Source organism: Lissotriton vulgaris, chromosome 7 (assembly GCF_964263255.1).
Source record: "Lissotriton vulgaris chromosome 7, aLisVul1.2, whole genome shotgun sequence".
Lineage (NCBI taxonomy): Eukaryota > Metazoa > Chordata > Amphibia > Caudata > Salamandridae > Lissotriton > Lissotriton vulgaris.
The window spans coordinates 379,676,146-379,703,650 of record NC_141695.1 but is presented as its reverse complement, the minus strand read 5'-3'; the positions used below and the strand labels follow the sequence as shown (position 1 = coordinate 379,703,650).

At 48.4% G+C, this 27,505-nt stretch overlaps 1 protein-coding gene across 2 annotated transcripts in view; it reads left to right on the top strand.

Annotated features, from left to right (window-relative positions):
* TFPT (TCF3 fusion partner) overlaps positions 1-27,505 on the top strand; it is a 263,709-nt gene that overhangs the window by 193,581 nt on the left and 42,623 nt on the right. For both annotated transcript variants that reach the window (XM_086930321.1, XM_086930320.1), the window contains one exon: positions 1,323-1,392. In XM_086930321.1, coding sequence (XP_086786447.1) covers positions 1,323-1,392 — 70 coding nt within the window. The remainder of the gene's footprint in view (positions 1-1,322; positions 1,393-27,505) is intronic.

The window sequence follows — 27,505 nt, the reverse complement described above, 5'->3', positions numbered from 1 at the left end:
AGTTGGACTACCGGAATACCCTCTATGCTGGGATCACCAGTCAACTTACTAGAAGACTACAAACCATCAAGAAACTCAGCAGCCATACCCATCCTCAACCATCCATCACACAACACCTCCTGGAGCTCCTGATACACAGGCATACTCATTTAAAACTCCTCACACCCACATTCAAGGCCCTACACAACTTAAGCCTCACCTACCTGAACAGTTGAGCTGCATCTTCTTCCACCAACCACCCAAACAACTCTTCTCTACAGAACTCCTACTCACACTCCTCCCGCATGTATACAGAACTATATCAGTAGGACGGGTGCTCTTTTACATCACTCATAGAGAATGGAACAGCCTCCCACTCCATATCAGAGCCTCTTCTGCTCTTCATGAATTTCCAAGAAACTAAAGACCTTTTTTTTCTTCTTTCAATTAACCAACCTACCATATGAAGGGCTAGGCAGCACACCTGTTAAGTGCCAGGATGCCATCGAGAGTTGTAGTACACTTTACAAATAACAGCACCATCTAAAAACAACCAAATATACCTGTGAAAGTATAGGGGAAATAAGAAATTACCACAGGAATCAGACCTGGTATTACCGATTTTCTGGTAACTTCTCCTATCATAGTGAACCCTCATGGTCCAACTTTTAATGAGTTGGATTTTACCCACCACCAGAGTTAGAGGTACCACAGGTATTTGTAACTTAGGGGTGGGGGAATGGGGGAAAATCCGTCTTGTATACCGGGCCACTGCTACTGAGGGAAAGTATGTTTGATTAGCAAGTGCCTGTCTGTAGTTGACTGCATCTCTCTCTTCACAGAAAGGCTCATTGGATCTCCAACTGTAATGACAACACAGGTTGCAAATAATGGGCTAGGTGGTTACATAATAAAGATGTACCGGAGTAAAATCTTTTCCTGCACTTTAGTTTAACAGACTGCTGCAGGTAAAGGAATGCATGCTCCTTGCAAGTTTATATTTTTTCTTGAAACCAGGACTTCGTAGCCATGGTAATCTCACTTTAGCAATGTTTGATCATGTGTTACTCCAGTAATGTGTTTAATGTTTAAGTGAAACAGTATTTCTATTTTCTGTGCGGTGTAAATCTCAACATTATGTTGGTAATCTCTTTGTCCTTTGAGCAGAAATCCAAATATGTGGTTTGTGTGCTTATTTGATGGATTTAGTTCCTGTCTTTGATCGAGAAATGAATATCTCTGGACGACACCTCTAATCTAACTTTATATTTTGGTTTTATTGTATTATTTGGAGGTGTTTTCATCCTCTGTACCAAATCAATTCTATACACTTTCTTTCGCAGGTTCTTGATGAGGATTTTAGATTCGTATGGAGACGACTATAGACAGAGCCAGCTCAGCATTTCCCTTGAGGTATGAAACTATTTATCTGACATTTTTTCAGTTGTCAGTTTTTCTGTGGAGATTGCTAATAACTGGAAGCAGTAGAATCAAAGAAACAGAGATGCTATCCAGCAGTTTCTGGAGTTGGGCATCTATAGACCCTAGGATAGCAACTGGCTACCGTGCAGCATTCTGATGTAGCACTGTTGTCTCTGATTGGGGCATGGTTTTGGTTGCTGTGATCATGAACATAGAGGAACATCTTCGTTCTAGAGGAAAAATGTCATTCTTAAAAGATGAGAAGTAGAATTAGTCCATGGACTGTGTTCCAGTGGAAGATTGCGTTGTGCAGTTATACTTTTGCCACATTTTCAGAGAAGCATTTGTTTAAAGAACCCATTCATGCATTGGGAGAGAGTGGACAGTAGACCATAATACTAAGCCGGACTCCTGCCAGCATCTTAATCATCTTGAACTAGATGTGGCTTTGATTTTTTGGGTTGCATTAAGCTGATGTGGGAGTTATAGGTAAGTAAGTGCTATTGTGGCTTACAACCCTACACTTGCCTGGAACTTCCTTTCTTTCAAGATCACATTTTTTGGTGATTTTCTAAGATACATCTAGGCATCCAGTACGTTACATTGAATACATTTTGGAAGTTAGGTTAAAGATTGTGGATGTTTAACGTATTTAAAAAACCCACAAAATCACTTTTCCAGTGCTGGAGCATATTAACTATGATCAACTAACCAATGTGTGTTGTTCCAAGAGGAACATTTTCAAAGCTAAATGTATTTTTTAGTTCTGGCATGCTAAGTGAACATACTGTAGTAGAGTCAGTTGATATTGAATCAGGCATGGGGGATGTCTTCATTGTACTGTCCAATAATGTTATAAAGAGAACTATCTTGATTCACATTTCTGTATTATTGTAACTTCGTATACAACAGCATTGTACTACCTTTTTTATACCGTAGAGTTGAGCTACCTTGCTCTACATATTAAAAGTTTATATTAGTTGTCATATGGACAAGCGTTACATGGTACACACTTCACCTCAGGAAATTAACATTCCCTCTTGGGTTGCAGGGATTCTTGCAGATGTGTAGCCGTTCACAATCAGACCCAAACTACCCAACTCTCTTAATGTGTACTAAAATAAGATCGGAACAACGTGTGAGTGCAGCATGGCACACCATTGTCTCTCTAATTTAATTGGTTCAATACTTGCATTGTAACATTTCAAAAATTGTGGGATTCGCATACTTAGCCTTCCTAAACAAAGCCACGTAACTGAATGTGGTCCTAGACATTGAGTGGCCCATTCAGTCTTTTAATGAAACAAAAGCAATCTCAGTTTTTTTTATCAGAAACCTGTGTTACATTCTGCTCCTTCACAATGGTATTGCAAAGGATTTTAGGGAAGGGACTGGTTCTATTCTGCAATGTAGGGGTATACTCTTGAACCTGTTCTTCAGGATTCTTCAATGTTCTATTGTTAGCTGCAGTATTTAAGTACACATTAAATCTATGCTTGAAAATCAGACACCAGTGTACCATGAAACTATGGGCCCCTTGAAAAATGTTAATTTGTGTTGAAAGTTATAAGTGACCTGCCAACAGCTATTTAAATTCCTGACACCAAGTGACCTCTTATGAGATGCCCAAGTAGGATTAATTTGGAGTCTGTTAACAATACAAATGGATTGGCTAACCTTATACTGTTAGACCTCTGCCCAATACCGGAGTTAACTTGAGAAGGATCATGTCACATTTTGAAACAACAATCACCCTTGCTCTGTCCAGAATAGACTTGGCAAATGGAATTTATATGTGGACAATCGCCTCCCTCTTGCTCAGGCTCCACTGAACTAGCCTTCTTCTAAATCTTCTTCCATGGAACCTCATTGCACTAACTCTGCAAGCATAACACTTGCTTACAAACCGCATAGCATTAGTAACAAACTGATAAACCTCACTAGGCCCTGTTCAACCCCCATCCTTCCACTTTCTATCTAAGTAGAAGGTGTAAGAGCTTCACGGTATCAGTTAGCCTACCTCCCTATCTCAGGTTGCTGAGCTCATTCCCTAGATGGTCCCGGTGTGCCCGAAATATCTCAGCCTTTGGCTGTAACGCAGCAGATTAAGGCCTTTAAAAGGGGGCCATGCCTCAAATCTTTAACAAAAAAGAATGGTAATTGGGTAGCATTATAACCTGAAACAAATGAAACTACTATAATTGGAATTCTGATTTGATTTGATCAGACATAGCTTACTAATTAGTATTGGTTAGTGAAGATGCCAACCAATAAATAAATCTACAGTTCATCAGAGTTTCGGGGCATAAACATATGTTCACTTTATCTCAAGGACACACACTTTAGAACATGAAAATATTAACAAAACCACACCGTTATTACAACAAATTATACACTGTGCTAATATGTTTCCTGTTTCCCAATGGCCTACAAAGTTATAGGTGTTAATGTGGAAATTTTACTTCATACTTCACCTAGGAGGTAGTCCCAGTATCAAGAATTACTCTTGTTCCCCAGTTAAAAAGAAGAAAGGATCTGGTAAACAAGATGGTGCCTTTTGGTGCCACTAATGGTAAGATAGCATGAGCAACTCTGACCGTTAGTCGCAGTCTACTTGGTCTAATACACTGTCTTGTTGACCAAAGTTTGCCACCACCTAGAGATGATGATGGTGGCGATGGGGATGATTTACCCCTTCATTATGATGACAATTTTCTCATGGATTTAGATAAGGGCAGTGGGCTTGATACGTCTTCTGAAACAGGTTTGAACTCTCAATTTGGACCTCATATGGAAGAGAGTGCTTCATTTGCAGTTGTAATTTGATGATCTTAGATTTCCATTATTGAAATCTTACAGCCTGGATCAGCCTCATTTGAGCCCTTGCTCCAATTCAAGGAAGCTCTTAATTACTCCTCACTGGACACTTCGTCAAAGACGTCTCTCTAAACATCCTATTCCAGAGTGCCTGGTTCTTCAGGCTTTAACAAGCAAAGTAAACACCATTCCCTGTAACTCCCCTGGATAGTGAGTCTAAGAGCATTAGACGAGAAAACAGATGTTCTCTTTGGTTAGCCAAGCATTAAGATCGGTCCATGCACTTTGTTTTTTGAGCTGATATACGCATGCTCTCTGAGACGGGGCTAGCGAAATGATGCAAGTGGTCCCTGAAGACCTTTGGGCCTCGCTGCCTCAAAACATCCAGGATGGTCAAGATATGGCCAAATATGATTCGTGCTGGCCTTGGTTTGGAAAGGGCAGTTGGGACCGTTGGGGGCTGGTGTATAGTAAAAAGAAATTGTTTATTAGTTGATAAAACCATAAACATTACAGAAAATACATCTGGCATACCTTCCGAGTAATTAATTAAAAAGGGAGTAAGTATAAAAAGATAAACAACATGTTCAAAGCCTCCCCTAAACACGGAACGGAATATGGAAGTAGATACTATGCCTTAAAAGCTTGGGCTGCTGCATATTTCCCCACCATGAATAATATTACTCTGGGTTTACTACTAGTCTCATTAACCCCACCTGGAGGGTAAAATACAGATTGCAAAAACGGCCGACTCCTTTGCTATCATGTCTCCAGCTGAGGGCAGACACATAAAGTAACAATTGTGCACTGTATATTCAATGTGGATTTTCCCAACCTCTGCTGTACTCCATCCAGTCCTTTGAGGCCCGGGATCTGGCAGGCAACTTGCAGGTCATCAAGGGCATTAGTCCTCCAAGTCCCCTTCCCCTACGGCAACATCCACCTAACCACTATAGCTTGTCATTAGTGATGCACAATCAAACTGGGCAGGTTCTCCCAGTGTAGCGAACCATCACATCTGACATATCGGTCCTCCAAATCATTCAGCATGGCTTATGCCCGTCCTTTTCTTTCTGCTCCACTATATCTTCCCACCCACATTAGAGCGGCACTCAGAGGAGTACCTTTCAATTCTAAATCAAAAAGTGGGAGTTTTAGTCTCCAAAGGAGCCATCAAGAGGGTTCCAGACTCGGTAATAGGGGAGTGTTGTTGCTTTTGCCTTGTGGCAAAGAAGAATGAAGGGTTTCACCCTCTGAATGCCTTACTGCGGAAGATGAAATTCAAAATGGTCACGCTGGCACAGATTCTATCCGCCCTGCTGGACCCAAGCCACTGGATAGTGTTGTTGGATCTGCAGGACACCTGTGTATTTCCATTTATTCGTCTTGTAGACCCACAGACGTTACCTGTAGTTCATGGTATGCCAGGAGCAGGGGGCATGGCTTGGCCTGCTGCAAGATGGCCGCACTCTAAGTGGGCTCTGCCGGCCAAGCGTATGATCCTTCATCATCCTGCAGACAACGGCACATTAATCTGACACAACCGGTACCCCTCGCCTTCTCCTCACCTGGGGCACCCCTTGGAGCTGTTTTTGTCTGCCACGAAAGTCTGGACGCTGCCTGTTGCCGGTGCTGGGCTTGTGATTCGTGGTCCAGCGGGAGCCCTGTCGCCCGGATTCTGCTGCTGGCGGGGCTACCTGGAGTGGTGTGCGGCCGGAGAGAAGTACTTATGCCAGTGCTGCCCGGTGAGTGCGTCCTGAAGCCTGGGGTCTCCGTGGCAGCGTTGGGTGCGTTTGCAGCGGCCTGCCAGGCTCGGGCCCGGAGGCGCGGCTGCCTTCTTTGCACCCGCTGTCTCTGCTGCGGTCGCTGCCGTTCCCGGGGCCCAGGTCTGGCGGCGCTGGCTGCGCGCCCCCGCGTCTCCCTGCTGTGGCGGACCGGGACTGGTGTGCGCTCCCGGTTGCGCAGCAGTGGTGCGGCGAGCTGCTCCTCGGACCTGCTTGGGCTCTCCTGCTCACAACGGCGTGCAGGGCCTCTGGAGCCGGCTCTCACCGGGGCCTGAAAACGCCTTAAGTTTCCTGCCGCCTGCTTGTGCCACCAGATGCCTCGGTAGCGCTGCCGGCCCGCAGGGGAAGGTGGCTTAGCAAAGCATCATTGCCCTCGATCAGGGGCGGAGGAAGGCCTCAGACCCCACAACATGAGCTGCATGTAACCTGCAGCCGCTCCATCCTCCCTACCATGTCTGCAATTGCCTACTGGCCGAAGTGACTCTCTAGCCCTCCTGCATTTTGGCTGGGGGGGTCTGGGTCCCCCCGGCTGATTGTCGTGCTGGGCCCCGATTCCCGCCGCAGTTAGGTGCGACGTATTCCCGGCTGGACGCCTCAATGCCAGGTCGCCACCAGGGATCCACCGGACTCTGTGTCTCATTCTTTCAGTTGCTGCACTGCGCCTGCACTGGCGGTCCTGCGACGGTGGCACTGCATGCTGGCCTTCCTGGATGGACTGTTCTCCTGCTAGGCGCTGTGGGGTGCGTGTCTACCGGTTTCCTCCTCTGCCTGGTTGTCTGGGCCGCCTCCTCAGTAGCCTGCCTTCCTTCCCAGATCTTAATCCGACTGCTGTGTCTATACCCGCCATCTTCTCCATCCATTGCCTGCTCTGGGGTAATTGGGCTGGTGCGTCTCCGTGTGACTTCTATGCACCTGTTGCCCCTCTACTCCTGTCGTTGTAAGCCTCAGTAGACGGCATTGTGACTCTCCCTGGCGCTCTTCCTGTTTGTCGGCGGTGCTCTGTAGCTTCCTCATACCCAGTAGACGCTTGCTGTGCGATATCTTTGCAATGGGCCGATCCGATCCAAAACAGGCCAAAATTACGTTCGACCCCCGCAGGTCCACCCTACAGGATGGTGCTTGCTCGGACAGTGGTGTCCCAGATGCCAGCATGGACCCGCCTCAAAATCGCGACGATGACTTCAAAGCGATCATGTTGGATGTTAAATCTACGGTTACGGAGATTGCGACCCAACTGGACCAGCTGTCCGCCAGACTTGATTCGATAAAGGCACTCCCAGGATACACGTCTCCTCCATGTGAAGTCCAGGGTCTCGGACGCTGAGGACGCAGCCACCCTGGACCGCCATAAACTTCTCCAGGTGGACAAAATCCTCGCTCTGATCCATGAGAAGAATTAGGACTTGGAAGCCCGGTCCCGGCAGAGCAACCTCCGCATAATTGGTTTCCCAGAGTCCACCAACATATCCCGTATAGATGACTACGTGGAGCAAATGGTCAGAGATCTCTTCAGTGATGTTCTCTCCACAGCCTTTATTGTCGAACGAGCACACCGCTCCCTTGGTCCACGGCCCGGTCCCGGATTACCTCCCCGCCCTATCATCGCAAAGATTTTAAACTTTAGGGACCGGGATGCTATTCTTCGTGCTGCTTGGGGAAAAAAAATCATCAGGGAAACTCCCTCTCTTTCTTTCCGGACTATACGTTAACTGTACAAACTGGAAGACGTGAATTCCTACCTGCAAGCGAATCTTGCAGAAACATGAGGTGCCCTACTCTTTGGCATATCCAGCAAAGCTGAGAGTTCGACAAGGAGCAAAAACACTGGTTTTCCCCGATCCCATGGAGGCTCTCGCTTTTGCTAAAAAGCGAGACAAGGCGTCATGCCCCTCACCATCCAGCTCGCAGCCGGTTGATGCTGATCGCCTAAGTGATAATGATTGACTGACTGAAAAGACTAATCCTGCTTTGTACTGATCGTTGTCTGAAGTTCCCCCACGCTTGGCCACCCTGCTTCACTGAAGGGGTGTCCGCCAAGCCTTGCCATTGCCATCGCCAAGATGGTGGTTCTGCCGAAGTTCCTCTATCTCTTCTTGAACATCCCTATTTAGCTTACTGCTCATTTCTTCCGAAAGCTTCGCTCCTTAATTATTTCACTTGTCTGGGCCGGCAGGCATAAACAGAAATCTGGTGGTCAAAAAAGAAGACTACAAAACAAGAGATGTAATTACTGATTAAACAGCCACCCCAGGATGTGGAACACCATTCAACCTTTCATACGTGTGATCAACCTAAGATATAGGAAAGTGACTATGGGATTTCCATCAACTGCCCTTCATGGCCAGTGTCATCATCTGGAATTCCTGCTTTCCTACCATAACACCTCACAATCAAGGAAGGTATCTGTGTGGATCGGATGATATGTTCGTCATTAACAATATCTCCGTTATACGCAGATGATGTCTTATTTTATTTAACGAACATTGATAGGTCGGGGCCCGGCATCCTACGCATCCTGCAGATATTTGGCGAGACCACAGTACTATACATGAATCCCTGTAAATCAACGCTCTGGGTGCTGGGAGACGACCCGGTAGTTGGGGACTGGGCCTCGACGTTACAAGTGGCGGCTGGGGTCTTAAATATCTGGGAGTGTTCATATCAGAGATCCCCACAGTGGCATGGGAGCGAAATGTGGCGACGGTCTGGGAGTGGACACGTGAGGATGTTAAAACATGGTCCCGCATGCCCCTGACCATCTTTGGGAGGTCGGCCATATTTAAAATGGTGGCTTTACCTCGGCTGCTTTACCAACTACAAAATCACCCATACCCGGTCCCTCCTCGGTGGTTCAAACAGGTGGATTCCGTGTTGACCCACTTCTTGTGGGCGGGCGGCGCGGTCAGGGTGGCGCTGCGTACGTGCTTCCTGTCTACATATAGTGGTGGTCTGGCGACCTCGGATGTCCTCTCTTATTACCAAGCCTCGCATCGCCTAGTCCTGAATGGTGGTATGGGGATCGGGGAGACCCGGCCTATGCCCTGGAGCGGTTTCTGATGGAGTCAGACTCATTGCACACTATTCTCTATAAGGCGCAGAGGCGTAGGGCTTTACCACCGGCTACGCAGGTGGTGTTTGACATTTGGAGACAGGCTTTGCGGCGCATGGGGTGGTGGCAGACTCTGACTGAGGAGACTCCCCTCTGGCGTAATGGTCGTCTGCCTGGCCTGGCCACTTTGCAGGGATTCACGGGGTGGGACGACATTGGAATATCCAAATTAGGTGACGTCATGTCAGGGACGTCACTTAAGTCAGTTTCAGTTTCAGTTTCAAAAAGCTTTATTTCGAATTATTTCATTAATTTATAAAAGCGTACAGTTAAAAAATCACATTTAAAAGTTACATTTCCAATATTAGTTAAAATGCTACATTTTTATTACATCAAGAAGAATTCAAGGTTTAAAAACAAAAGAAATTTCATAATATGTTACGATAGCCAAGTAAAATAATTTGGATTAGGCCAGGAAGGGTCAGTATAATAAAACATGTGCGGGTGCAAGTTTAAGCTTGCATTGTGTTTGTGTACCTAATAATAGCTCTCAGTAGGGAGGATACGACAAAAATAGTATGTTCATTTTCTAGGGTTCTTAGTTTGTCATAAGCCCCTCTACATGACCTCAAACCCCAAGATGTAAGTAAGGGTTTCAGGATTTTTTGTCTCGGCTTGCTATAAAAAGTACAAAAGAAGATACAGTGAATATTCGACTGGTAAGAGACATTGTCACAAGGGCAAAGTCGCTTCTCTTTACACCAGTCATTACACTGTGAGAAGGTTATTAACCTATAAAAGGTTTCTAACCTAAAACGAGTCAGAAGCATACGAGTAAAAGGGGGCTGTTCGATCAAGAGATACAGCTCAACCCCCTTATTGAGAGTAACCAAGTCGTGGGCCATGTCGTCTTCTTGTGTCTCTCTTCCCGCCATCTTTTGCTCTCTAGATGTGCCAACAAATGTTTTTTGAGAGCAGATCTTGAGATGTTTGCCATGCTATCTGGATTAATAAAGAATTCGGGGAGACCAATTTCATCCAACAGGGCTTTAACATAAGAGAACCATTTAATGTTAGTGGCTCCATCCATCGCTAGGCAGTCTGTTATGATCTTTCTGTTTAGAGGGGTCTCTGGGTTTACCCATGCATTATGCCATAGCAATACTGGTGATAACTTAATAATGTCTGTGACGTTTGGCAAGGCTACTTCCATGTGTGTCACATATGTTGACGTGCTCTTGGGGGTGGCCAATAGATAGCGCAGGGAGCGATTCTCAACGCGTTGGATAGTTTCCACCTGCTCTATCCCCCAGAGCCCAGCCCCATATGTCGCTGTGGAGATGCATTTAGCCTTGAAGATCAGGAGCAGTTCTTTAACTGGCCTCTTCCCTAGTCTTTTGGCAAAGTTCATTAGGGCTTCGGTGGCCTTTGTAAAAGCTAACGTCCGTGCAACCACAGCAAGTTTCCAGGAGCCCTTCCTTTCAAAATGGACTCCAAGGTAGCAAAATCTGTCAGTAAGTTCAACCCCTCTGCCGTCCAGGGTTATTGGGCAAGGTGTTCTTCGGGTCTTAGGTCCGCACAACATTGTACAGGTTTTAGAAACATTCACGTGGAGACCTCTAGTTGTCATGTACTCTGAGCATTTAGACACCGCCTTTTGTAGGCCCATCCTCGTTTGTGACATAATCGCCGCATCGTCTGCGTAGAGCAGTATAGGGATGGGTGTTCCGTTTGCTGTAGGATAGTCATAGTAGACTTGACTCAAGATTGATCCGACCTTATTAATACAGAGCGTAAAGAGCAGAGGTGCAAGAATGCACCCCTGTCTTACTCCTCTGTGGATCCGGAACATGTCTGAGCACTCACCCTTTCTGCCAAATCTGACACAAGCACCAGCCCCATGATACAGTTCCTTGATAAAGATGAGTATTCGATTGTCCAGGCCAATGTCCGTTAATGTTTGCCAGAGCGTTCCATGGTCAACGCAGTCGAATGCGGAGCTTAGATCCACATATGTTATGTACAGATTTATTTTTTTTGCTTGGATATACTTGGCTGTAATAATGGCTAAATTAAGTCCCTGCTCAATCGTCCCTTTACCTGACCTAAAACCATACTGGAAGTCGGAAATGATTTCCTGTTGCTCCAGCCAATCCTGCATGCGGTTGAGAATGATCCTGCCTGCAATCTTCATTAAGCCGTCAAGGAGCGAAATTGGCCGATAGCAGGCAGGGTCATTCCTATCGCCCTTTTTATAGATCGGAACTACTATGGCTTCCGACCAGGTAGAGATAAACCCAATGTTATTTGAGGAATTAAGCATATGGGTCAAAAGAGGTGCCCACAGGTCTGGAACACTTTTGACGACATCCACAGTGACGCAGTCCCGACCTGGGGCCTTTCCGGATTGCCTTAAGCACCTCATCCAGATGAAACTGTATTCCCAGTGGGAAAGAGGTGCTGTCTGTACCTAGTAAGAATGCCTCATGATTTTCAGAACACACTCTAGAGGATTCAGTTCCGTTGTAGAGGGCTTCAAAGTGTTTAACCCAGCTTTGTGCTCTAATGGCTTGATCTATTTTAGGACCTTGATGGTTTTGGAGAAACGGGGCATTAACGGCCTTCCAGAAGGCAATATTGTCTTTCCGGTCTGCTGCTGCGCATAGATCAGACCACGCCTGAGATTTTAAGCACGTCTAGCTAGCTGGATCTCTTCCTTAGACTTTGGGCAAGAATGGAGGGCTTTTTTCAGGGCGGCAAGTGCCTTGGTGCAAGTCCCACTGAACAATCCTTGATTGCCCTTAGATGGATTACGAGGAACTTTAGTCAGTTGGAGTTTTATGTCTGCACAGATTTTTTTTAAAGAGCCGACTATGCTGTGAGCATCGGCTTCTACTGTAAGACATGTTTTAAACTCTTCCTCTGCGTTCTTAACAAGCTTTTGTATGAAGTTTGTGGGTTCGACCTTTTCCCATTTTATACGAAACACGTTTTTTGAGGCAAGAATTGGGGTTAGATTGTGTATAATATTACTCTTACAACCTTGACTCCCATCCCTCGTCCTCAGTTCTACAACTATCGGGTAGTGATCACTAATTGCAGTGTCAAGAGTCTCCCAATTTGAAACCAAACCTGCGTACCGGGTTGAAAGGAGTGTGAAATCAATAATCTAGTTTTTCCCCCTCCCATTAAATGTTGGCCTAAAGGGTTTGTTTGGGGCGCACAATTCGTTAATAAATGATAACGTGAATTGAGGAGATATAGTATTATAGAACTCCCCTACTATAGAGTGGGAGAAGTGGCTCACTGGCCCTTCAGAATCCTCTCCAAAGCCACAACTAACCTTCGGTCCATGGGGGCAGAGGGACAATTAAAATCCCCCACCCAGAGGAGGAGCCTAGCACGCAACCATGATGGCCGCCTGATTCCTCGGCTCCGCCGACCCTCTCGCCCTTCTCCCGTATTCCGCCCTATCCTGCTGGCGATCCTGATATTGAGTGGCGTCATCGGAATCGGTAGGCGAACCCGGTTCCAACGATGTGCTTTCCTGTTCGATCCCTACAGTGGAAGTGACGAGACGCCCTCGCCTCCTCCCGGCGCTCCACGGCGGTGACCGGGTCTTTGTTCTCCGAGTGCGGCCGGCCCTGAACACAACAACAGCGGCCATTGCAGGCGGGACGGAGCCGGCCGGTGAAACGTGGCAGCCGCATTGTGTTTTCCGCATCTTGTTCCGCCGCTCCACAGGCTTTGTGAACCGCCGCTGAGAGGGATACATTGTATCGTCTCCCCAGCCCGTGGACGGCTCCGCTCGCTACTTTGTCTCCCCGAGCGCTGTGGTGGGCGCCATTTTACTGAGTGCATTCGGCATCTGAACGTGAGGACCCTGGGCTGCTACTGAAGACACGGACGCCTGTCCACGCCACTTTGACACCGTGTGGGAATGGAGTGTGCTACCCCTGTGCCCCCGGACTGGCTGTTCTACGAGGAGTGCTGGCGGGGTGATCAACTATTTGCTGGGGGTGATGGCGGCCAGCTTCCGGGACTGTTACGCGTCTGTGCGCCCCGTGTACAGGGGACTGCTGCATCCTCTCTCCCTGAGGCACCAATTTTGATTGGCGATATTTTGGGCGCTCTAGGTTCTCTGAGAGCTGCCCTACGTACTGCTGCCCGGGATTTGGGGGACCGGCTGGATGCGATTCTGTCTGAGGTACCCTTGCCTGACTGTGGCTGCCCTCGAGTGCTGGACACTGCGCCACACCCTGTGTTTGACTACTGTGGTTTTTCCGCCCCGGTCGCCACGGGAGCGTTGGGGGTGCGAGACCCTGCTACTGCTGAGGTGCCGGCTGAAACATCCTTGGAGAGGTCTGAAGTTCATGGAGCTGTGAAATGGCTGGGGAATCGTCACCGGGCACCATGTCTAGCGACTCCTTTGGGGACTACTGGCATGACTCATTACCTTATCCTGGAGCGGTTGCTACTGCTTGGGCTAGCCGACCTTGGAGGATCACTGCTGTGCGTCGCTTCTTCTTGTACCACTGCTAAACACATGGCTATGTGTCGGATGGACTTTGGTGGACAACGTCCTACTCTGATGTGGTCACCTTGTTCGCTCACTTCATCCAGGATGACTTTTATGAAGCTGAACTATGTCGCTACACCGAACCGCAGGGGGCAAGGTTGAGGGTGTCTCCTCTCATGTCAGGATTGTTGTTGCTCGCACTGCTGGGATGATGATGGATAGCCGGGGATATTGAACATTGGTCTTGTATCGGTAACGGGGTCTGGGGACGGGCGGCCCGAGTAATACATGCTGGTAGTTTTGGGTGTATATGTATGGCCCTCCTCCGGTTTTATATGTAATATGTTAACTCTTTTTCTTTTCCTCTTTCCTTTTCTGACTCTAAATTTCGGGTTTCGTTTTTTGGGCGACAGGCACACTGCTAGAGGGGGGGTAGGCCGTAGCCTCCGCATGCGTGTAGGGTGGGGGGTGGGTTTTCTGTTTCGTTTCAGTTTCTATGGGCCTTATTTCTCTTCTTGGTTTTTTTTTTTCACTTTTTCTTTTTCTCTTGGGTCAGTACGGTGTTTAGGTGTAGCGCTGCTTATTATTTCCGCTGTTAGTCCTGTCACTAACGTTGATTTAGGTGTTCTACGTCCATGGGGCGGGCAATGACCAGTATGTACTGTGAATATGTGCTATCATCCTGATCAGTATCTTTATCTGCTGATTATTACCCTTCGCTTTGTTGATAATTTGCTGTGTTCATTGCCTGCTATGTGCTTTCGGTGGATTGAATGCGTCTGATCCTTCTTATCTACAAAATTTTAAAAATTAACCTAACTCCTCCTGTACCCGGCGGTCCCTCTTTCCATACGTCATGTTTTGGACTCTTGCTGCTTTTCGTCTCTGGGACTGCTGGGCTGCTCTACCCTTGCTTTTTTGTGCTACCAATTGATTTCGAGGCCGGCCAGTATGGTTGTGGGCCCGTACCTGTATGCTTATGTTGCACAATAAAGGTTTCAAAAATTAAAAAAAAAAAAACAAAAAAAATCCCCCACCCAGAGCAGGGCCATCTCGCTGGACATTTGGTCTTCAATTTCGATAAGTTCCTTCAAGAGATTGTTAAGGGTACGTTCAATTTGGGCAGGGGGGATGTTGTTATAAAAATTTACCAACACCATATTTTGTAAGAGTCCCCACGATGTTATCAGGATTTGATAATATTCATTGGTGATAAATTTGACATCTAGGGGTCCCGTATTAACTGATATGTATGTGCAGAGGGCCCCCTTAAATCTACCACTCGGACTCGGGATGGCTGTGGTAAAGAAGGTTTTATATCCCACAATATGAAGTTGGGCACAAATGATGGAATGATTTAATGTCATTTGCTGCCATAAAGGCTTGTTAAGTTTGGCAGATAGGCCTGCAACATTCCAGCTAATTATGCTATTAGAGGGTGGACTTTTCAATGGCAGGCTAGTCTCGGGAGGTTCAACCTGGGATGGTTCAACTGTTTCCCTAAAGTTGGCATGTGTAATTGACAGTTGTAGTCGTTCCAGATTTGAGGTAATGGGTGCTTTTAATGGTTGTGCTAGTTGGATTATGGGACTCACAGCGGTATTAGAAAGTTCAGAGTCTGGCTTAATGGGATGTGTTAAGACATTAGCATATTTATTTGCGTCATGATTTGCGATGCTATTAACAGAGCTAGAACCTGTTACGAGCGCCATGGGAGTTGGCATAACTATGTTAAATGCAGGTATTTTATCTGCTACGCTTTCCTCTTTATCACACCTTATATCTTCTCTCACAGAGGACTTAACAATAGCAGTGTGGTTGCCCAGCTCCACATTTTTTTGCAAAGGCAGAGACAGGAGACCATTAGGGTCCGTTGTATGAACTAAATTATTAGATATAAATGAAGCCATTTGTTTCTCTGAAGTGAGTCAGTCTACACCGTCTAGACCTGTCAATACCTCATAACTGTTTCTAGTGGGGGCATTGAAAACTGGGGCCCCCCATGTTGTTTGAAGGCAATTTGCTTTGTTGGGTTGATAGGGCTGAAGTGACCTTGGATAGAAGTAGCTCAGGTCGTGAATGTGGATGCCCTCCCCCTCGCTTTCCTGAAACCAGTCATTAAAGTGTTTTACAACTCTGCGGTCTCTAAAATTAATTATTATTATGTCTCCCTTGGAATCATTGGGCCTCTGACCAACCCATTTAAGCCTTCGGACATTCAGGATTTCCCCATTAATGTTGGGGGGTAGCGGTCTATTATTCCGCAACCAGTGCATAACCTTGTTTTTAAGTTCCCAGTAGCTTTCTGCTTTCTCTTGTGGTAATTCTGGGACCCTGGTCAGTACAGCGACGTACGGGGCTGCCTCTGGAGGGAGATCAATTTGTAAAATGGGCTCAGTGTTCTTTCCGTAGGATGAGTTGCCCCTCCGATTATTGTGTAATGTAGTCCCTGCTCTAGTTTCATTGCTCACTATAGCCTCAGTCCTTGGTAGTTCTGATACCCTAGCGATTGTCTGTATCTTAGCTGGAGCTATGTGTGGAGGTTCTATCGGCGTAGTAGTCTTACTAATAGTGTGTATCACAGGGGCTGGGGCGGGGGGTCTGATGTTGGTGTTAGGTGTTAAATCCTTCAGTAGGGCTGTATTGGCTATAACAGCATTTTCTATGGACCCTAGTTGGGAGGTCACTCTCTTTAGTCTTTCCACAATTGGCAGGAACAGAGATTTCCTTAGGATTTCAATGTTCTCTGCCAATTCCTGAATTAGGGACGGGGGCAGTGGACCATGTTCTAAGTTGGTATTCGTGGGTATTTTTCCTGCTCCAGTTGTTTCTTTTGTTGGAGTACAGGGATGTATCTTGGTCTGTTTGGCCTGTCTCCCTATTTGGTTGCTACCCCCCCTTTTCCTTTTTTGCGGGCGTCCTTTAGATGTAGTTTGGGCCCGCACCTTGTTGGCAACACCAGGATTTGGGGAGTTTAATGGTGTGGGGTCTTCTAAGAGTAAGTCTATGACACGATCAGCACTAGAGTCTCTGCTGCTTGGGAACCTATTAGACTCTGAAGGCGATGTGACGTCTTTAAGCAGGTAAGGTATACCAATGTCACTGAGACGCGATCTCTCCTTGTCTGATAAAGATACCAATGAGGCTGCTGTAAGTGATGGGCTTATAGATATGCCTTTGTTCTGGAGTTCGGATGATATGCGTCGCTCTGTTATGGCAATTCCATGCTCCAGCCTGGAGGCTGCTCTGGTAATGAACTGATCGAGTGTTCCCTTTATTGACCCTCGCATCAATGATTGTCTTCCCTTCAAGGCCCTCGGTGACATAATTACTCGCTGTTTTTAAATCAAAGACTTCTGCAATGAAAAATGGGCTGCAGATCAATTTCTGCCCAATCGGAACAGCAGCGACAATACACGGAGTGAAAGGAACAGCTTTCCAAATTTTGGGATTAAGTGTCACGATACCTTTACAATTTTCATATGGCAGTGGAGTCAAGTCCGTAGTGGAAAGGGTATGGCCCAGCCCAGTCTCCTCGGGCCACAGAGGGCCCGCCCTTTGCCCGGGCTTAGCCCGGCGCAGTCCCGCAATGCGGAGAAAGTCCGGTGATCTTATGCGCCTCCGGGTGCAGGCTGTAGGCGGTGTCCGGGGCTGAGGCGCTAAGGCTCTTGGGAGCTGAAGTCCCCCCTCTCGGCGACCGCGACGCGGGATGGAGTAGCGTCGCTGGCGGCGGGGGGTGGGGGGGGACGGGGGGAGACCCGAGCAGGAGCCCAAAACAAGAGAGCGGGGGAGCCGGTATAGTCTTGGGCGTGTGGCAGGAGCCCGTGAGAAACCGCTTTGCAGAAGCAGGCAGGTAGGCAAATGTCCGTGCTGAAGTTACCCGCTCTGCCGAAGAAGTCTGGTGATCTTATGCGCCTCCGGGTGCAGGCTGTAGGCGGTGTCCGGGGCTGAGGCGCTATGTCTCTTGGGGGCTGTAGTCCCCCCCTCTTGGCGGCCGCGACGCGGGATGGAGTAGCGGGGGGGGCCTGGGCAGGAGCAGGAGCCCAAAACAGGAGAGCGGAGGAGCCGGTAATGTCCTGGGCGTGTGGCAGGAGCCCGTGAAAAACAGCGTGCTGAAGTCATTTCAGGAACTACGCGTAGAATACAATATGCCCCGCACACAATTCTTCAAATACCTACAGTTTCGCCATGCCCTGACCCCGTATCTGGAGGGGTTGACCTCGCTTCTTGAGTATAGCCCACTTGAAGCCCGGGTGTTCATGGGTGACATAGAGACCAAGAAAATATCACGCATATACCAGGCCCTGATCATACACTGCTATTCCACGCTACAGAAACTGAAGGAGACTTGGGAGGAGGACATAGGGACGCTGGAGGAGGAAGACTGGAATGAAGCGCTTGCGTGCCCCAGAGGTGCTGCCATATCCATCCGCCTCAGGCTCATCCAATTTAACTATCTTCATAGGGTGTACTATACCCGGCGTAGACTCTGGCAGGCGGGTCTCATTGCATCTCCGAATTGTACTAGGTCTGGACAGGAAATAGGAACATTCCTGCACACGGTGTGGAGTTGTGGCCACTTGAGCAGGTTTTGGAATGGGGTATGGAGTGGTCTAGATGAGGCCTTGGGATGGGTGCTCCCACGAACACCGCAATAAGGCCTGCTACATGTGATGGAGGGTGTGGGGGGCAACACCTATAAGAGACATTTATTGCTGCTGGGGCTCACGGTGGCCAAGAGAGACATAGCCAGGGCGTGGAAAGATCCGAGGGGCCCGTTGGTGGTGGCATGGAAGAGGGGTCTGGACTTTTGTATGGGGATGGAGAAGCCCATATTTCTGGCCCGGGGATGTCCGCATAAGCACTACAAAATTTGGAAGCGCTGGGCTGACTTCAGGGGCCTATGGCTCGAGCCTCCGCCGGAACAAGACCCGATACTAGATGTTTGAGGGCGCTGAGGTAAAAGTTGTGTGCACATTGTTTGCGGGGTAAATTCATAACTGTGCGTGGGGGGAGGGATCCGGGGGGGATGAGGGTGTTGGGAGGGGGGGGAAGATGGGGGAGGGAAGGTGGGGTGTTTCCATGGTTCTAGTTGTTACTGGCTACACATGAATACTATTAAAAAATGGATATGGTGATGTATATGTATGCAATTGGATTGCAGATCCCTCTGGGATACAGAGCTCTGCGACTGTTATATGATCTGTCAATAAAATCTGTTTTAAAAAAATATATATATCTCAAGTAAGGAAAGGCTTGGAAACCAGAAACCGAATAGGTCAAAAACAGGTGACAAAATGAACCTACGATCCTTAGCTAGAGCAATTTAATGAAAAGTGTTGGTGCAGTGCAATAAATGTGAGAAATTTTAAAAGGATATGGAAGCAGAAAAACACTTTTATTCTGGTATGACTTCCAAACCTGTTAAAATAGTGCAGGGGTGGAATAAAACAAATATCCTGCTTATCTAATTGATCTACTAGTTTCAGCCAAAATGGGGGTTATTACCCTGGCTTTCTTCAGGATCCAATCTTAATTAAGCTACTGCATTAATAAGTAAACATTTCCTTGCGAAGTGTATTATATCAAATTAATACCTCCATACAGTCAGGGTGATCTTCACTCCTGTCTTGTGTGAGGTATTGGCCTCACCTCACCTGGTAACTACTCAGGTTTCCAGAGACCCCGCCCTCTCCGTCGGTGCCTCGGACCTCACCTAAGTTTGTGGGAGGTCAGCCTAGAGTTGTGTATGATGTTATTATCCTTCCTATGTCGGCTGGGGAATGGGTGCTCCTGACTTTAAGCTATAGGCCTTATGCGCTCAAGCGAGTTTCCTGCACTTTTGGATCCACACCTCTCCCGATCAGCCCAACAGGGCAGTGGAGACGGATATTGCATCTCCATGGCCGCTGACCACAGCATTATTTGCTTCGCCGGGGCGGCTGCGTGCGGAGGTAGACACCGTTGAGACTCTGAGGTGGGCCTGGTCCGGTCTGCGCCGCTTCTCTAACCTTCCGATGCTCTCCCCTAACACCATGCCAATTGTGCGTCATCCTGATTTCCCTACTTTTCAAGCAACAGGGGTGTCTAAACACGCATCACGACTGGGTTTGCTGACGTTAGCAGACTTATACCCGGATAAATCCTTTTATTCTCTTCCGGACTCCTCTGGCCCGTTGTACACACTTGTGTTCTATCAGCTGCGCGCTATTTGCCGGGGACTACATCCTACGTTCCGTCAGCCCCCCCCCCACGATGCCAGCTCTTGATTTCATATATACATCCCGTCCCCACATAAAATAGTCCCTAAATTATACGCCATCACATTGTCATCCGCTCCTATATCTACAGACCGGGCGCGCGAGGCGTGGAGTGCGGGCCTGGGCACGGAGATAGCGCAGGCTGACTGGCTCTACTGCTGCAATCAGACCAAAAAACTCTCACCAAACTACCGACTAAGTCTTCTACATTTGACATATTTACGTAGGATGTACCGTACTCCCGCCCAGCTCCACAAACTTGGACTTATACCCAGTGACGCTTGCATGCGCTGCGCTGCTCCTGCCGCTGACTTTGCGCATTTAGCATGGTTATGCCCCAAGCAAGATGTCTGATTTCTGACAGGCAGTGTGCACTGCCATCTCGGTGATTACCTCTGCGTCAGTGCAGCCCGACCCTCCCCTGTGTCTGTTGGGATTTGTAAAATTTTGCCAAGACGCCTCTCGCCGTTTGATTACGATGTTGCTGGCCCTTGCTAGGCTTAGGGTGGCTATGTGCTTGGGTCGAAGGCCTGCGCCTAGGTTTGACCACTGGCTGTAAGACGCTTCTAGGTGCCAGACCTTATTGTCTGAGTTCTGGGACTTGATGCTCTCGAGGCTCGACTTGTGGACATTTGGGGTCCCCTGGTGACATTCCTTCATTCGCGAGCCCCCTCTAGTGGTGCTGCTTCTCCTGCGCTCCCTGATGGCGCCTCGCCCCTGGTGGCCACCTGTGTTGGTTAGTGACTGACTTCTCCCTTTCCTCTGCTTTATTTCCCCGCTGTTCTGCCTACTATGGCCATTGCCTAGTTCATGATCCGCGGTGGAGGGGAGGGACACACTGGAAAAGCCTTGTTGCCCTCACATTATTATGTATAATTTGCTGTTTGGCAATGTGAATGTTTTTTTTCTCTTATACCTGAACCTGCCTTGGGCCCATTGGTGAATAGTGTTTGGATCTGATGAAAATTGCAATGTGTCTTCTCTGTGATTACTTAATAAAGGTTTTGAAATTGTTTTTTTTAAAGAGAAAGGTATGCAGGAGCATTTGTTATTTGCTTTACTTTCCTTCTTCTTACCAGTGCTTCTCTGGTGTTCATGAAATGCTTCGCTGCCCATCTTTGAAGATGCTATATCAGTTTTCCTCTACATCAACAACTGTCTGTTGAACGTGGGCTCTCCACAGTCAGTTCAGCCAACAACAAATTTCCTGACATTGGGGTTCTGCATCAATAAGCTCAAGTTGAACCTAACTCCTTCACAGAGGCTTCTTTTCATTGTAGCTGTCCTGAGTATGGTACAATTCAGGATCTTTCCTCCATTAACAATGAATCCAGGACATTTGGGCTGTGATCCCTTTGTTTCTGCCTCAAGCCTGGTTCCCTTCGAGCGCAGTTTTGAGGCTTGGCGTTTTAGCCCCTAGCATTCTTCTTGTCGATTATGCCAGGTGGCATATGTAGGCTTTGAAGTGGAATCTGAAGTTCCAGTGGGCCCAGCACCAAGGAAAACAGTCTGATGTCATTCAGATTTGAGAGAAAACTGAACATGATCTCCAGTAGTGGTTTCTGGACAACAATTGAACTGGTGGTAGGCCACTCCTTCCTGGCATCCATCGAAGGGATTCTGGTGCATGTTCTAACAGACGACCCTATCACCACGTGGCACTGCAGCAAACTGGGTGAAGTGGAATCCTGTGTTCTGTGCCAAGAAGCTCTGCACCTCTAGAGTTGGCTGGAGTGTCAGGGTATCTCCCTGATCGTGAACCACCTGGTTGGGTCCTTGAATGCCAGGACGGACAAGCTCAGCTGGCAGCGTCAGCCGGATCACAATTGGCATCTATATCCAGAGATGGTGCAATACATCTTCTGACAGTGGGGAGAGCCCTAGCTAGCTCTCTTCGCCTCCATTGAATGCACACTGCCAAAAGATTTGCGCATTGGAATTTCTGTGAACACACTCAGATACAATCTGGTTGGAATGTAACACCGGACTCGTGTACGCCTTTCCCTGTACCTCTACTTCCCTGGGTTGTGACATGGTTCAGGAACCCATCATCCTAGTGGCTCCAGATTTGGCCGGGAGAGTGTGCTATACATAACTTTTGGGCATTAGTATCTGCCCTCCGTTCTTCTGTTGCAACAGCATGGTATATTTCTTCACCCAAACCTTTGCAATCTACACCCCGATGCATAGAGATTGAGAGCGGCACTGGACTACGTTTACTCTGCCACCCGAAGTGCTAGGCACACCTCCAGAAAGTCCATTTACACTGGGCGGTGAGACAGATTTGTGGTCTGTTATGGAGTCCGAAAGACTGACCCTTTACAAGCTAAACTGTTGGGTGTTTTATTGTTTGTTTTGTCTATTGCCCAACAAAACATTGCAGTGATCACTATTAAAGGTTGTCAGCCCTGTCTCCCTTTTTGCATTCGCCAGACCAATTGTTCTTGTTTAAAACCACTGTTGTAATGCAGTTTTAAAGGTTTGACATAACTTGGTCTTGGATTTTTCTCATGTGTACTTACACCTTTTAAGCCAATACACATCTGGGCTTTGAGTCTTCTGACCATAAAACGGTCTTCACCTTGTAATCGCTTCAGCTCATTGCATGCACTATCAGTGCCATTGCCCTGCACCACTTTTTTTCTGGACAGATTGGTGCTGAGGACTCGGGTGGCCATGTCACCAAACTTTGTGACTTCTTTCTACTTAAAGACCCACCATCCACCCCGTTCCCCATTTTCTCCACCGAACCTTCAATGAAGAAGCAGTGGCCGACATCTTACAGAAGACACCGTCCTTGTTAGGGACTGCTACCAATGTGGCCTCAGGGTAACAGAGTGAGGACTGGGCTTCTCTATCTGCCCTCAAGAAAGATTGGCTCAAGATCACCCTCCATGGGGCTATGATGACGGAATATCTGCGGCCCAACATAGCCCCCAACGGCTTGATTGTCAATATCATACCCAGGATCTTCCTTGAAGACCCTACGTTCAAGAAAGACTGGTGTATGGTCTCCTGGAAATGTACGAGGGAGATCCTAGTCTTAATTATTAACACCGCCCAGAGGCTGGCAGACTCTTTACTAGTCAGGATCCAGGCAGCAGAGGCTGCACTTAAATCAGCGACACAATCCACTCCTTTCAGGTCCAAGTTGGCTGAAATTAACAGTGAAATCGCTAAAAACAAAGAATATCTACTTAAACTGAAGATAACCAAACTTCAAAAAGATATTTAGAAGTTTAACAAAGAGACAGTATACCCCTACCTAAAAGATGACTTCACCTCATCTAGGAGTGTATACTCATCAGATGAAGGGACTGACGGTAGCAGGAGGGGATCCTCCAACAGTGACTCCAGCTCCGACAGTAGGGGGAGCCACACTCAGAAAAAGAACTACTATCACCCCCAAACTAACTATACCAATGCACCCCGGTATCAGGGGCCGCCACCACCCCATCATGCCCCCTTCTGGCAATTTCCCATGTATCCGCAAGGACAACCACAATATTACCCTTTCGAAAAAAAAAACTTTTTAGGTCGAAGCCTGCATTGCAGTGCATGCCCTGCTGCAGGCAAAGAGATATTGTGAGCCGGGGATTTCAGTATGGCGTGAAGCCACGCCCCTTTTTTCTATTGGCAGGCCTCTGGAAACGGAGGCATGCCATTGGAAAAAGCTCCTGTTTAGCAGATTTGTCTGCTCTGGATCCCGCCTCTCGAGGACTCCATGACCTGCCTTACGGTAGCACGACAATATTTTTAGAAATATTGCCTTGGCAACCATGAGGCAGGTCAGGGAGTCCTGGAGGGGCGGGATTCAGTATCCTATTCCCGCCCCTTTTTTTTGTGTGCGTGTGCTTTTCGTCATTGTTGCCTCGTTCTCCTTAGTGGAAGGAGGCATTGCAGTGTACGCAAATGAGGGCTTTGACGGCCGCGCAGCTTTACTGCCGCACGGCCAATGCTTGTTGCATCTGGTTTCCCTTTGATTTGGCCTGAGACGTTCTCCGGAGACCACGACCAACGGCATGTGCAGCAGCGCGAGACCGCTTGAGCCTGGTCACAGCCCGCGAGAACAGGAAAGGTGTGTGCGTGCCCACCGCAGCTGCAGGAGTGCCTCGCGTTCACGTGCTGCCACCCCTCTCCCCCCCCCCCCCCCCCCCCCCCCCTCCCTGCTGCACCGGGGCTGTGAGCAGCTGCATGCAGGGATCCGGAGCACAGTTACAGCCTGGCTCGAGCCTCGGCTGCACCGCGACGGCAGTGGGCGAAATTCTGGGTATTTACCAGGTCCAATCAGAACTGTGACTGAGCAGCCAGAGTTCAGTCAACAACCTGGACCACTGACTGGTGTGAGGGACCTCCCTGCACGGGTAGCTGCCTGGGATGGACGGCCAGGCGCCACCGGCACAGGGGGCGCCTAGGAGTCCGGGTTCCATCGGAGAGGGACGCAAGGGAGCATAGGACGAGGAGGAGTCTGGGGCAGGGAGCGGTGAGGACGGCCCCCGCTTCCGGGTCCATGGAGGGTCCAGTCTGGATCGGCACCCCACGGGATGTGCTTCTCGGGTGCGGAGAGCACCAGTGAGTTGAGCTCGAGGCCTGGGGAAGAGTGTGTGTGGAGCAGGGAGCCAAGATGCGTTGATGACTGAAACTGGGCTGGAGCCTCTGTTTTGAAGGGGATGAGAGGTCGTTTTGCTTCTGGTGTGTTGAAGGGTCTTATGTTTAGGGCAGTGAAAGGTGTCAGCAGAGCTTGAAGGGGGGGGGGGGATGTGAGGACGTGCCACAGTGTCTGTTGCGGTGGGGAGGACAGAAGGGGCTTATTGTATACTTGAGTTTATTTTATGCATACGTCCTTTCTACCATAAATGCCCGTCATCTGTTCATACAGACTAGAGCCATATGAGTAGTTGGGAAGCGAGCTAGCCCATGCATCAGTGGGGAGGCTGTCACTGTGAGGACTCCAGCAGGCTGAGAGTTCAAGATCTTGGTGAGGCTCGCGGTGATTATGTGGTAAAATATAGATTAGTGTGGTTAGGAGGTAACAAGTAAGTACAAGGTGGTGGATCTCATGTGATTTGGGGGCAACAAATCAGTTCTGCGCAGTCGCAATCTGTTGGTTTGAGTGTAACCAGTAGGTATTGGTGATAGAGAGGTAACTGGTAGGCTGAGGGTGGTGGATTTTTGGTGGCTTGAAGGTCCAAAATGGGTTCAGGTTGGTGGATCTCCGAAGGAGAAGTGTGGCTCACTGGTTAGAGGAGGCATACCCTGAAGCAGAGGTCAGACCTGGGACCAGGGTTCAATTCCCGACGCGGCAGGGTCTGAGCCCAAGTGTCCACGGACTCGATAATTCTCACTTCGGTGCCTACTCGAATCACGGGTTCACACTCTGCAACTCTGGGCAATAGCTTGCTTAATCTCCACTACGGCCCCCCGCGGCGGGATGCCTGGCTTTCACCCTGGGGATGCCCTGTACAGGTTATCTCTCAGGGAAAAAGCCAGGACGGGTTCCCAATGCAAGCGCCGAGATGCCCAAGGGTAAGTCGAGCGCTATATAAGAACATACATACATACATATATAAGAACATACATACAAGTAGGTTCGGGTTGGTGGATATCAGTTTTGTGTATGTATTTGATTCCCTGCCAAGGAAAGGTGCTGGAGGGAGTGCCTGCAGGAATCGTAGAGCTGGGGTGCTAATGCAGACGGATGAGGACCGCAGAGGTGATGATCCATACATAGTCTAAATGGTGGCTGTGCAGTAGGAAGCATGGTGTGTTGATTTAAGTCTCAGGTGTCAGTGGGTGAATCACTACTTTTCACACTTGATATCACATTTGCATCGAGAAACCCAGTGAGCTACTACTTGTTAGTGTTGAAAAGAGAGTTTCATTATTCTTGGGGCCGAGGCCAGTTCACAAACTCTGCGCTCGGACACCATCTCCTGGCCATACATAAACATCGTGCACATTGTTTCCTCGTCCATACCTTGCTGAGCACTCTATTCTTTCACATCTGAACAGCGACCGTCTCCACACTACTAATTGAAGCGTTCATACGCGCCTCCAGTGCACACTGCATACAATATGGAATAAACTATGCTGGAGTCCCCAACTACCCCCACCTCTTCAGTGTCCTGACCCAAATGCTGCCTCGCATCACACAACCGGTGTGAACTTGGTATCTTCTTCACACAGTGGGAGTTTTCAATACTACCCTACCTGCGTCACTCTTATTATTCCTGTTGTTTGCTGTTCTAGTGGTGTGTAGTGACCAGAGTGATGCACTGGTGCTACGTAAAACTGCAGAACCCGGAACGGTAGGTATGGCTGTGGCTGGGCTTCAGTGAGGTATCTACTCACTTTGTGTGGGAAAGGGCCCCCCGCCCCAGAGGCTTATCAACCAGGGTGGTTTGTATCAACTTAAATGTGGCTTTCTCTTCCTGGGGTGTCATCTGCAAATCAAGTGGTATTGGTGAGCCCAGGTATGAACAGTCCCCCGGGGCAGCTAGCTACACATTGCATGTAAGGTATTGCGTTAGATTAGACGGATTAGTCGATGCTTCGAGGGGCTGTAGCCTGGATGGCCAGAGAAGCAGCAGAGCAGCTCCTTTTACTTTTAGAATGGGATTACACGCCATGTGCGGGCCAAAGCTTCATACGCAGGGTTTAGTGTTGCACAGCAGCCAGTAGGAATAGCACTCCCGTCGCTGCTTTCCCGCCTCCCCTTGGAACAGGCTGCTAAAGTAAACACGCGCCCTAATTCCCCAATTTTTTTACAAGCTCCGCGCTGAGCTGGCTTCAGACGTTCCGCAGGCAGGCTGCTGAAAGGCTTTTTTCCTGCCTGTGTCTTACAGTCCCGCTGCCGCTTCCTTGGGCGATGAAAATCCCCTGAATCCATCAGCTTTGTTGCCCTTTTCTTGTCTCATCCGCCTCCTCCCACATGGCTGCAGGTGCGCTGGCTTTGAAGCGGGCTTTTGTTTGGAAAGGGGCCCCGATCCCTGGGGCTCGACCCACGGCCTTCCTGAAAGCGCCAGGGTGGAATTCCCTTTAAGTAGGTGTTTTATCCCGGCGCTGGCGCCTAGAGGCCCTAGGAAGGGTGGTATGGCGCTTCTGTCTTAAATGTTACTTTCTGTAGGCATCACTGCGCTCGTAACACGCGTTTTAAATGTCCTATGGTGTAAATTGCGGAGTAGTTATTGTCTGCTGGAAACACGAGGGTGCCAAAGTCATTGTTTAATGCCACAAAAAGTGGATGGGAAACTATCCGAGCCCTCTACGACCTATTTTAACACACTCTTTTCCCTCTTTGACACCCCTTCCACTTCTTTTAACACTATTTCCCTTCTTTTAACATACTCTGCTCATCTTTTGACACTGTACTCTTTTGACACTCTGCATCCTCTTGACTCTCTGCATCCTCTTGACTCTAGCCTTTTTGACTCTGTACTCTTTTGACACTCTAGACTATTTGCCACTCTGTCCTACTTTTGACACTGCTCCCTTTTTAGGTCTCGCCTGCCAATGCGCTTGCGCATTGCTGGAGAGAGATATAGAGGCTAAACCAAGGTTTGAAACCATGCGGATTTCTTACATTTCGTGTGGAGCACTGGAGCGGAAAGCGCGTCCACATCAAAGCCATCAGCCTCCCTCCCACAGGTCTCTGAAGCTTACCCCAGCGTGCGCT